This window comes from Euwallacea fornicatus, chromosome 18, assembly GCF_040115645.1.
Source record: "Euwallacea fornicatus isolate EFF26 chromosome 18, ASM4011564v1, whole genome shotgun sequence".
NCBI classification, from domain to species: Eukaryota; Metazoa; Arthropoda; class Insecta; order Coleoptera; family Curculionidae; genus Euwallacea; species Euwallacea fornicatus.
In genome coordinates, this window is record NC_089558.1 from 3,431,141 (window position 1) to 3,444,499 (window position 13,359).

The following is a 13,359-nucleotide window of genomic DNA, read 5'->3' on the forward strand; positions in this document are numbered from 1 at the left end:
TAATCGCCAGATTAATACTTTTATTAGTATTAAACCAGTGGCTGAAAAGGGTCTAAATCGAATACGCAGCAAAAAATAAGAAAAATATGATCGAATTTTTAGAATAGAGGAATACATCAGTAGATCAAGCAAACAATTGTGTCAAAAAACAGCATTCTGAGAGTAATTTTAAATTAAGGTTAAAGTTTAAAGTCGGTAATAAATACTCCTACACAACTACTCCTAGCTGCATAGTTCGAAATGAACTTATCAGCCCTGCCATACCACCTCTAATCTCAAATATACCAACAGCGGCTCCAAATCCACCATCTTTGTTTGTCATACGTGAACAATAATGCGGCACTTTTTATTATTTGTATATGGCAAATCCCAACCAAAGTAAACAAAGGCAAGACGATTCACTCCTACTACAATAAGCAACTCGTGAGGAATAATGACGGTTTTGTAAACCACACTATACAAATAAACCAGACCCAAAGGTTTATTTCTGGTTTCGAATTACGCACAGTGTGCACCGAGCCTTGCAATCAACAAGTGCCACTGTATCAAATATCTTATTGTTTATCAGAATTGTTATTCTTACATTGCTGTTATTCGTTGAAGGAGCATTGTGACCTTAGCTGAATTGCTTTTACGAAATGAGAGAATTTGAGAAATCTTCAGTAAACTTAGAGAAAACATCATTGGCGAATGAAGGATGCGTAATTTAGAGAACAAGTTTTTTACTGACCTTTTTCTCTAGTTGCTTCTTAAGTCCCACAAGTTGCTCTAAGTCATCTTCGTGCTGCTGCTGCAGCCTCCTCTTGGTGAATTCCAGCTCCTTCAAAGCTCTCTCGTATCTCTGTTTATAGACTCCATCGCCTTCACCTAAAAAACAATTGTCAAATTCACAGGAACAATTCTCTAAATATTGAAGTTTCACTCACTTCCTTCTTCATCCTCTTCAGCAATGCCATTTAAGTCAGATTTGGCGTACAGGAGCTCCATTTCCAACCTTTCTGAAGCCTGCTGTAGCTCTTTGTTCTTGTGTTTCGTCTCCGAAAGCTCTTTTTCAAGGCGAAGCCTCTCGGACGTCTCGGCATCTAATCTCTCCGCAGCCAGGGTCGCGGTTGAGTGCTCTTCGGCCAGGTCTGCTGTCATTTCGCTCAACTAATAGAAAAAATAATTTAGAAAATACAACATAATTACATCGAAGTTATAGGTATTTTCCATAATGTCAGCACCTCTCAGGATGCTGCTCAAAGGTCACAGAAGTTCAATAATCGCATGCAACTTTTAGACTGGAGGATGAAGACGTGACCACGTCAGGGAAAAATACTTGGCTGGGGACATGTAGAAGTCAGCGTCTGCCGACCGATAATCGATCTGTTTACCATAAACTTGTACCAAAAATAACCATTTTTCCATAAATCTAAACGGATTTTCAAATATTGCTACAGGTATCTCCAACGTATAATTATTGGTTCGTTAAAATATTAATGCATACAGATATCGCTAAATTTAACAAACAAGCACAAACTTACGCACCATCGATAAATTATACGCCAAGGTCTGCATTTTGCAATTTAGGCCTTTTGCTTTTTATTTGAAAAGCTGCCAGATTAAACGCGTTAACGACCTATAAACTCATAATCCGGTACTGTGATATTATGCACAGAATACATTGGTCAAGTAATTGCAAAAATGGGGCTGTGTGTACTGATCTAATTGCTTGATAATATAAGCATTTGTGGAATAGCGTATGGATTTCTGACCTAGTTTTCAAGCTACCTTACTTGTTATAATTTGACTCAAAATCAACTCACGCTTTGCGTATAGAGGATCGAGAGTCCAGTCAAGTAGTTTCATGACGCTTCCTGAGGAATGCTTAATTTCCTCATTATTGATGATTGTAAGGACCAAAACTCATATGTTCTTGATCATCACATTTTCTACAACTTTCCATTAGCGGTTCGAAGGAACTAAGTTGGAAACTTCTTGTTTGTCACCCATTCGAAAATATTGTATTTAGTCCTTCGCAAACCTTCTAGAGTCTCCAATTGTCGAGTTTTTGTATTAATTTTTTTCAAATATATTGGTCTGAACACTCGGTGAATTTTTTCAACAAATTTGAAAAAATAAAAAAATATACCTTTACTGAAATGTATCAAACAAAAAGAGTGTTCAATATACTGAAAATTCCATAAATTTGATTCGGAACAGTATCTGAAGATATCTTTAGCCACAAGAATGGGACTATCTTCTTCACATTGTCCTGGTGTGGCTAGTAGACACCGCCATCAAACTACTCGACTTGGTGACTAACGAATAAGAGTCCCTCTAGTCTGAGAGCGTATCTATTTGGCAAACTCTCAAATAGAACGATGCACTTTACTCATTCCTGCCCCATTTTCCCACGAAATATGTTCAAATTCCTGTTGTTTTGAAAGTCATTAATTACAGCTGACTAATAGCCCACCTGACGGCATTTCCAAACTCAAATATTTTTAGAATCTTCGCGCTCATTTCTAACCTACTTTGTCAAATTATGGTGACCAATACCTCATCAATTTCATTATCAGTGTTACACTCCTCCACGTCAGGCAAGTCATGGACGGCAGAGCTCCTAGAGAAACTATCACCCCTACTGAGAAGACACCCCTTGATCATAATGTTGCTGGCGCTTTTAGACCTTCCAGAATAAGGCAAACCATTCCTCTTCATGCGCAAAGTGTGCTCCTCATCCTCCTTACCTCCCACTCTCTTCCACTCATCCATCACGTAGTCAGTCCTCTGGAGAAAATTGGAGATTTTGTTTGATAAAGCGTTAGAGGCACTTTCTCGTTCCAAATGAGCAGGAACAGGCTTTACATTTTGCCTTAGCTGACCTCTAGTCCCTAATACAAAGGACAAATTGGCGTCATACACTAGAGATGAGTCATCTTTATGAGAAATATCATCCTCGCTCGACTCGTAATTTTGAGGAAACACTCTTCGCGTTGGTGGAGGGCGTTGGTAGTATGTGGGCGAGCTTGGTAACTCTGTACACGAGCTTCTCAAATTTCTCAAGGGCTGGCAGCTGGGTTGATAGCTCGTAGGTTGATAACTTGTAGGTTCGTAACTCATGGATTGATAACTTGTTGGTTGATAACTCAAAGGTCTTTGACTCATGGGTGTTTGGGCAGAGATGTACCTGCTTTGGTACGGAGGGAGTCTGGATGGGATGTAATCGTCATCTTCATCGGAGTTGTCGTACAAAGTTTGCAGAAAACTGGATTTGGAAGTATAGTTGGAGGGCAGCAGCGGCATTCTTGATCGAGTTGATTTAGATGAGTGGAAGGAACATGAAACGCGATAGAGAAAACGCGACTGGTGGAAAATTGAGAGGTACTGGAGCGTTTTAGTGTCTGTGAGAAAATACAATGCCGCAAGGCTAGGAAGTGCTTACTATATTTTAAACAGGCCAGAATAGTCAATTCCCCCAAAACTAATTACTAGAAAAAAAATCGCAAAATTTCCCGAATTTGGACTCAATCTATTTCCAATAATCCAAATTTCACTCCCAAACCACAAAACAATTTCAGGTTTTCTGGAGGAAATTCATCTGGATGATCGTACATCGTGGGCCTCTTGATTGGGACGCGATCCAAATAACCGACCTAAAGTTGAAGAGTAACTAAAATTAGCCTGATTCATGTAACCACCAGGCTCCAGTGCATTATTTCAGCCATTGTCCAGTATTACGGTCGATTTGTCCTTGCTGTGACGACCTGGACGTTAAATACACTTCCGGAAGTCTGATTTAGATGTCACAGTCGATTTTTTCGCACTGAGATGACGACGAACATACTGTCATAGCAAATAAATCAGAGTGAGTATGGAGAGAATTTAATGAATTGTGAATCAGAAAGTGAAATTGTGTTTTGTATATGTTATGGTGCGGACGAAGTGATGAAGGTCTGTGAATATACATATATATTTATTAAATTTTTCAGGGGTTTCTTCCAGCTCACGCTGCTTTTGCATCACCGCTTTTCTTCTTGTTCCCTTCGCTCTTTATTGAAACTTGGCTTTTTTTCATTCTCTCCAGTTGTCATATTTCTAGTTTTCACAATGCTTGCCTAAAGGTCGACAGTTCAAAGTCCTGACAATCTTATCTGGAATATAACTTCAAAAATTGACCACTGCTTCGCCCTTATTTCATCGTTTCTGTGAAAACGTATTCTCCTTTCGGGAATTTTTGGTAATTTACAGACATTTTGAATAATTGGATACCTTTCTTGCATGAAGTTATATACTGTTGCAAATACAGTCGAATGTCAACATGAGAATCTTTCAATCCTCCAGAGAAATGAATTTTTTTCCTACTTGAATATATCTTTACATTTTTGAGGTACTCCATTTGGTTAAATCTTAAGAGAGATACCTAAAATTATCCTCAAAAGGCCTTTAAAAGAGATATGCAAGCAACAACTCTCCTGAAAGGACGTTTCAAGATTCAGATCTAGAAAGCACTATATTGATTACATAAGTTTGAAGACCATTTTGTATTTTGCACATCTTCTAACTTCAAATAGTGGAAGTTCTCAATTCTATGAGAATTCCTATTTAACTGTCTGAAAACCAGATTTTCTAACTCTCGTGTTCCTTCTTGAGGGAATGCAGTTCGACCTATCAAATAAACTGGATTGCACCTAACTGCACATCAAAAGTAGAAGAAATAAGGAGGTTTTTAACCTCCAAAAAAGCCATGAATTGAGGCTGATCTACTTAAGAGCAGGTAGGGCATAAAACTATCATAAACATTGTTGAGCCACTCCTTTATAACAACGCAAGTGGACGCGCACGCAAATGGATACTAAATTCAGTTAAAGTAGGAGGAAGTGATGTCCTAACTGTTGGATTTAGAAGTACATACAATATTGTGTTGGCAAACTTCGACATTTTTGTCCATTGGACGGCGTCGATGCCGAATAGGACAAGTAAGAGTGCTTATGATATGCATTTTCCAAAAGATAAGAGGCATGGGAGCAGTAACAACGGGCGAAAAACCAGAACAATTGATTTGAAGAGATAGAACATTTTAAATCAAACACGAAACCAGGTAGTCCTGTCAATATAAGCTGCGACAGCAGGAAATCATTACAGTGGCAAAAAGTGCGTAATTGAGCACATTTAAACTGATTAAAACAAGTCTTCTTGATTAGTTAACGGTGATGTAATCTTAATACGATTACTCGCCATTAAAGCGAGTGTGGCAAAAACCTGGCTCTGGTGAGACAGTTTCAGCATTGCGACTGATCCTAAAAATGGTCTACAGCCACCTGTCTCGATTTGGATCGAAATTGCCCTACAGAAAAATCAATCAAAAAAAGAAAAATCACGGTCCTCGGTTAATGAAGACAAGTGACTTGCCGAAATCAAATTGCTGCTTTAAACTCTTGTCCAAAAAAAAATTGCTTGGAATTTTATTATAGCGTCTCGTCCTCTTATTTGCGACATGAATAGGCCGATCTGCCTTTTTCTTTTTAGATCACGTTTTAATCCAATTTAGTTGCTCAAACGCCGACTTTCATAAGAAGTTACTTTCATTCTTGTCTGTCTCGTAAGGCCAAAGCAATTTATGGGATTTTACATGGGATTTTAAGTCTCAAGTTTATGCATCTAGGAACTATATTGGAGTTTCAATATCATTAAAAATATCACCGATTCTTTGCAACTTCAGAAACCGCAGAATTTCCATGGAACCGACGAGATCTAAGCAGAGGATCGGCCGAATCCTCTATTTTCATGAAAACGTTTTGGTAAAGCCTCCAATTCTGCCAAGAGATGGTGCACGGCTTAATGGCTCAAACCACTTTAAGTGGACCCAAACGTGAACGTCCACCAATCACGTCCCGAAAATCTAACGTGAAGCAATGTTCACACGTCTCGTTTTTACGCTGTGCATAAGTAATGTCGTCTTCGTAACCTAATAGCGAATGGAAGTGGTCACTAAGTGGTCACTGATTACAAAACTAGGTCGAAAAACGTACAATTGCATACCTTGGCTTCTAGCTTGTCGTTATCGGTCTTCAGGGACGTCCTATCAGTTTCTAGTTTTTGGAGCTTCAGTTTCAATACCTCCAGCTCTTCCTGCAATCAAAAATCGATATTAGTGTGTTTTAAATACTCGACTAATAAGTGGTCAAAGCAAAGGAAACTCTAGTGCCTCTTATCTCAGCTTGCATATGCTTCAGTTCAAATATTTTATGTTGACTTTGGCATTCTTGACTCCTCTATGGGGCTAACTAGAGTGGTCTATAGTAGATACCATCGCTCTCTATTGAAATAACAGGTAGATATGCCTACATTTTATAGATAATGTGAAATTTGGTATGTGAGTGTCGTCTTTACCACTCGAAGAGCTTCCTATACCGCGCACTGAAATAAAGTGCAGTTATGTCATGATCCTCATATGCTACTTGAAACCTAAGTAAAAGTGCTTCAAAACGATTGTCTTATCCTAATTTTCACTTTAATCGCTTACGACAAATTTATTAAGTGATATTAACGTGTTGCTCTGCCCAATCTAAAATCCATAATTATCACCATTCCTTACTATATAACACTTCACAGTAAAATGGCTAATTACGAATACTGATCTGACCTTAATCTGTGCAACAAACTATCAATCTACAATTTATTTGCAATTTATGATCATTAAAGCTCGATTCACAATACGTAAAAATCGCGGCAATTTTATCAATTATTCTAGCAAATTATGAAATCAATTCCAGCGTAATTTCACGGCACAGTTCACATGGAAATTAGGCCTTAAACGCAACAGAAACAAGACCGAAACTGGCTGACAATGACGTTCATGACATGCCCATCAAGGAAGGCAGGCAGCTACGCCTTGCACCATGAAGAATCGTGCGAAAACGCAGACAATAGTTCACATTACCATCAACCCTTCATTATAGTGTACGCGAGGCATACTAATAAACGCGGCATTATGATACTAATAAGAAAATAGCACTAAGATGCGAGATTATTATGATGGGTAATTTGCACTTATATCATCGAAGATGGACATGCAGAACGTTTTCAGCACAATCATCAAATTGACTAATAAATTGATGACGCTGATTATATCCGGAAAATTGAATTGCGTGACATGGAGGACCAACTATTCAACTACTGTTAGGAAGATCAACAATAATACTAAATTTTCCTAGATAAACGTTACCTTTAAACCACTACTGCACCATGATATTACAAACAATGACTGAGAACCACTGTGCTCTAGCCATGATAGTGCTCCTGCTATGATTAAACTGTAATTCCTTGTGGGAATTACTGCGAGAAGAGGAAAGTAATTTGAATAAAATAGCAGTTACAGTGCATCATCCTACCTACAGTATCGGACAAAATTAGAGCAACTTTCGAAATTGTCTGTTAAAAAAAATTCATTTTGTTAAAAATTAAATCTATTTTTATGAATGTTATTTCTGAGGTTATTTAAAATTTATTTATGGGTTAGGAAAGTTGAACAATTATTCTAAAGAATCGAATAAAAAACAACTTTATTGATTCAAAATTGAGTGCGACAAAATTAAAACCGCTTTTTAGTTACTTTGGTAAAAAAATATTTACAAAATTGTTCATTTCATTGAAATAGCACTTGGTCCAGTACCCCTTATTTGCAATCACTTGTTCATATCTACCTGGCCTGGAAGGAATTAGATTGGTAATTATTCGGGAATCCTTGAATTCCATGCATTTTCAATCTCATCAAATAACACGTGATTACTTGTGATATTTTTTAAGCGGAATTTTGTTCTCAACAATTTCCCAAAGATCCCTATACGGTTCAAGTCCGGAAACCGCGCGGGCCACTCCAATAATCATTCAGGTTTTTTTTCCAGGAACCACTTTTTGATCATCTTAGATGTGTGCTTTGAATCATTGTCACGCTGAAAAATAAACTTAAGGGGCATTTCCCGTTCTTCATGTGGCAGCATGACATGATCCAGTATGTTTTGATGCACAAATCCATCCATTTGGTCTCTTATCATATAGAGTGTGGCCCATTTGTTTTGGGGTCAGTCTGTAAAAAGTTTATTGATTGCGCGATTTAGCTCGGATTTTTTTAAATTATAGAGCTTGATAAACTGCACATTTTCATCAAAAATGGCCTGGTTGGTATAAAATTCAAGGTCTACTATGACGGTTTCTAGAAGCAAAATTTTAATAAATCATATTAGCGATTTTTTTAGAAAAAAATCGTGCACGCCACTGGATTGGCCGCCTCTCAAAACGGGCCCGTGCAAAATTTCATCGAAAAATTTTAAGTAATAACGATTTTGTAAGAGAATTAAAAATGTACACTAAGTACTTACTTACACCTTATACTTTCTCTGGGTATATTAAGGTCCAAACTAGCCATCCTAATACTATTTCGGGGATTGTCGTTTAAATATTGCCAAATTTGATTGTTATTTAGAAAAAGTCCACGACGTCCATTTTGTCTCGTTATTTCAACTTACTGGTCTATCTGGATGTCTGATATTGAATGCTGCATTCTGCCGCAGCTTCTGCTACCCAGCGCACGTTGTCACCAACAAGACGAACAATTTCTGTTCTTTCTCTTACACTTAAATTTTCCATAATTATCATGATTAATAATTTAATTTCCATAAAGTTCAAATAAGTTCAAATATCGATGATGATGTTCGTTGCGTTTGTTTGACAGTTAAACCCTTCACTTGTTCCGACTATGAATTTTTGAAAATAAATAACTACTGAGGATACATTTTTATTTCTTTTACAAAATCGTTGTTACTTAAAATTTTTCGATAAAATTTTGTACGGGCCCGTTTTGAGAGGCGGCCAATCCAGTGGCGTGGACGGATTTTTTCTTAAAAAATCGCTAATGTGATTTATTACAATTTTGCTCCTAGTAACTGTCATGGTAGACCTTGAATTTTACACCAACCAGGCCATTTTTGATGAAAATCTGCAGTTTATCAAGCTCTATAATTTAAAAAAATCCGGGCTAAATCGTGCAATTAATAAACTTTTTACGGACTGACTTCGAAACAAATGGGTCACACTGTATATTAGGCCCATTCTAATAGCGCAGAAACAACCCCATACCATAATATGTCCTCCCGTATGTTTTATGGTGGTATTAATATACTTTAGGTTGAGCCTTTGACTTGAGAACGATGTATCTATTGAGTGCCATCATTTCCATAGATACAAAACTTGGATTCGTCTGAGAATAAGACCATTCTCCATTGGTGGGGATTCCCATTGGTATTCTAGTATCTCTATTTTTTTTAGAGAAAATTGTTTTTTTTGTCTGTTCTTCTTCCTTTTAATACACCCCCTAATAATCGACATTATATTGTCAATGAAGAAACATTTGTTTCCCCAACAGATGCCAATAGGTGGTGGGCTGACATTCTTGGAAGCTTTTTACTCGACCTCTGCAGACGCCTATCTAACTTTTTAATCGTTTTTTCTAGGTCGACCACTGTGCTTCGTGTTAGTGACAACCCTACCTTCTCGAAAATGTTTAATTGTTGTTGAAACCACGTTTTCCTTAAAACCAAACGTTTCAAAAATAAACTTTTGCGATTTGTCACTATCAAAGGCACTAATTATTCGTTTTTTAAGGTCAATTGAATAATAAACCCTCGGGATATGACTAGGAATGTTATTTCGATAAAGGATCAAACCGATAAGAAAAATAGTTTTAAAGATGAGTTGTTCTTATTTTGTCGCAAATATTTTCATTGCAAAAATGTTTTTTGTTGACTTGCGCCCTCGAAACAAATTAAACTTTCTTAGTGGACAAATAAATTGTAAACAGCTTCAAACATAATATTAGTAATAAAAAATATATACAGGGTGGGCCACGAGTAACGCATCGGAATTCCATGACAAATCCAAGAGATTTTTTAACTGTTTCTTTTTTGAGGTGTATACAGACTAACTAGAGCTACATTTTAAAATTATTAATTATTATACACTCTGTATACTTTGAAAATAATTTGAAAATGTAGCTCTAGTTAGTCTGTATACACCTCAAAAAAGAAATAGTTAAAAAATCTCTTGGATTTGTCATGGAATTCCGAGGCGTTACTCGTGGCCCACCCTGTATTTTCAGCGAAATATTTTTTATTTAACGCACATTTTTAAAAGTTGCTGTAATTTCGTCCAATACTGTATATAAGAAAACTTCATATTCTAACGTATTAGACAAATGATTGTTTTTTATACAAACAAATGTCCTAGTTAAATTTTTCTGCTTAAACTGGATAAAATGAGATAGTTCAATTGGCCCGACGAGATAACTGTTGAGTAGCTGGAAAAAATCTAGTTCCTTTGCAGAGACACTCAACTGGCCATTGGCGAGTTTAGGATGCCTAATACAAACGACCTCTGTTTATGAGCCTCTCTTCAGATAATAGAGATTCATAAATTACCCTTGCTTCAATAATTTACAGAAAAGCTAAGTTAATTTACATAAGTCAAAGCAATCCTGCGTTCTGACCTACTCATACCGTTTTCAACCAGGAATGCAGAAACTGGGGTAGGTGCTCGCACAATACCAAACCACTAAAAACTGTTTTCAATTATGTTTATTTTAAATTAAAAAAATAAAATAAAATAAATCCTCCTAGATTCTTTCATCTTCATCCAAAAATGCATTCAAAACACATATTTAAGACATTTTTTGTATCAGGATTGTAGAAATTAAGCATGGTAGCTTTCGTCCCATTCTCTAAAGGAACTTACATATGGGTTTAATAACGGAACCCGTAAACGTAATTAAGGCAACTCTCTGCCGAGAATACAGAAATGAAACAATGATAAAGTGGTACAAAGTACCATCTTCAACTGCTTATCTTGCAAAATTTTGACTTACTTCCTTGAAGCTTATTCGAAAAGTGTCAATTATAAAATGAATGTTTCCTTGCACCCTGTTAAGCCAACCCTAGATTACTATCCGGGGCCCAGAAATGATTGCTAGTAGGTTGATTATGATGGGTACCAGAACCGCCTTCGGGTACTTGAGAGGACGGCAAAGAAAAAGGTTGTCCCAATAAATGTGTGGGTCAACGAGTACAGTTGTTAGAAAGACTCTTGTTTCGTATTTGTGTACAGAATGTAACTTAAGTGATGTCATTAATTTTAAGGGGTGATTCCTTGTCATATTTTATGAAAAAATGTTCTTATAAACATGTGTCCTAACTTGCATCATTTTCGAGATATTGGATGTCAAAGTTTTATTAAAAAAACTAATTTTTATTAATTATTCAAAAAGCTTTGAGGCGATTTTGTTGAAATTTGGCATGTTAGTTAGCATTAATAAGGGGCTACTTTTGATGTTATTACATTTTAAATAATAATTCCAGTGGTGCTGCAAATAGTTACCTGATTGATATTTATGGTGTGATTATTGTATGCCATCGTTTTTTCTAAATTTGATATTTGTATCAGACTAAACAATTAAAAATACAACTTTCTTGTCCTTTGACTTTTTTTGTAACTCACTTAATTGTTGGTATTTTTAAGATTTAAGATGAAAACAAGTTTTAATAAGTAATAAAAATTCGATTTTTTAATGAAACTTTGACACCCTGTATCTTGAAAATGATGAAGTTAGGACACATGTTTATATGAACATTTTTTCATAAAATATGACAAGGAATCAACCCTCAAAATTAATGATATCACTGAAGTTACACCCTGTATAAACTAAAAATTCACATGAAAGTAAATATAATTTTTACTCATATGGCACTTGCCGAAAAATAGGCAGATTGTAAGTGGTTGAGGAGGAACTCAGGTAATTTGTTTATAACTTTCGATTATCAATACATTTTCCTCACAGCGTTCAACTTTTCTCAGGATCTACATTTTCTTGCGACACCACATTTTTCCTGTTTTAAATTATTTCTTCGGATTATTCGAGTATTGGACACGAGTTATAGATGGATCAACAAAGAGAAATGTGAATTTTTCAGTAATTTTTGCCTTAAAACTTGTTTATGAATTTTGCTCACCATATATAAGTTTTTCTAGGCCATTCTGTGACAATAATTTTTTGATTAATCATTTGATCATTAATCAGTAAAGTACACATTTTCTGTGTCTTTTGACTTCATTTTCGTTCATAAATTCATTTGACGCGTAAAATGTAAAATTTGGAAGAAAATTTTGAAATTTTCACACAGTCGACTGTCTCTTATACCGAAAAGGCAGATATATGAAGGTTACGTGGCGACACTACACATCAACCAAAGACAAAGTTAGACACTTTCTGGAATTTTGGCCTTAATTTGTGCTTACGATTTTTCTCTGCAAAAACGATTAACAAGAATTTTCTCAGTTATTTTTATTTGCCTCAGTACCATACGTAGGGACACTCCTCTTGAATTTCACCAATTATTAAACAGAAACTCGCCTCTCCTGAGAGTGAGAGCCTTACCAAAAAAGTCGCTAAATGTCGCCAATTAACTGCACCTGTCCAAACGACAGTACCAACGTTTTGTACCTTGATAACCTTTAATTAACGGACCCAGTGGCTTCGTGCGTTCAAACACGTACTTTCTCCTGGGGATCATCGAACGTTCCACGATTTTATTTATATCGAATCGCATATAAAATCGTCGAAATTAAATTCTTTTCACGAAAGTAATTATTACGTAGTCCATTAATAATAGCTGACTATTTACACTGACAGCAAATTCGGGGTCAAACTGCCTTTGATTGGCTCGCAGAAAGCGTCGACCAGAACCTATCGATGACCATTATGACGATTTCACCACGCATACAGAATACCCCTCGAATGGTAATCAATTTTGATCGGTCAATTTCGATTTATTTAGTAATATCTAACTTGAACAAGCCAATTTCGACAACTTTGTCGTCGAAGTGAAAGGAGCTGTAGATTTGTTTGTTTTTAGCTGTGTGATGGGTTTGCGGAAGTTTCTGAGCTTCGAGCTGGACCATCATTTGAATTTAAATTGAAAAGCAGTTATAATCGATCAAACGACAGCCGAACTAGAATGTACGATTATTTATAATTATAATATATAAAAAAATGTCCAATCTATTTATTAGCGAAGCTAGTTAAGTATAGCTAATTCTTGGCTTAAAGCTGCCCATAAAACAACTATGATGATAAGAGTGCTTACGTCAGACTCATAGATAGGCCGTGAGCAAACGGTAGTCTCCTTTGAAGATCTCAAAAAGGCATAGAGTAGGCAACTTGCTTTGTGGAGCGTAGGATCAACACACAGAGTCTGTTTTCATGTTGACGGTTGGTATTGATTTATTTGCATCTGTCATTAAACATTATCTCAGGTTATTTGCCAACAT

At 36.3% G+C, this 13,359-nt stretch overlaps 1 protein-coding gene across 8 annotated transcripts in view; it reads right to left on the minus strand.

Moving 5' to 3' along the window:
* Positions 1 to 13,359, minus strand: part of Mhcl (Myosin heavy chain-like) — an 83,923-nt gene that overhangs the window by 3,711 nt on the left and 66,853 nt on the right. For 6 of the 8 annotated variants that reach the window (XM_066292633.1, XM_066292637.1, XM_066292636.1 and 3 more), the window contains 3 exons: positions 6,025 to 6,114; positions 927 to 1,149; positions 731 to 867 (listed from right to left, as the gene is read on the minus strand). In XM_066292633.1, the coding sequence (XP_066148730.1) occupies positions 731 to 867; positions 927 to 1,149; positions 6,025 to 6,114 (450 nt within the window). Of the gene's footprint in view, positions 1 to 730; positions 868 to 926; positions 1,150 to 2,541; positions 3,919 to 6,024; positions 6,115 to 13,359 lie in introns of those variants that run through there. The other 2 variants (XM_066292641.1, XM_066292634.1) reach the window with 2 other exon arrangements.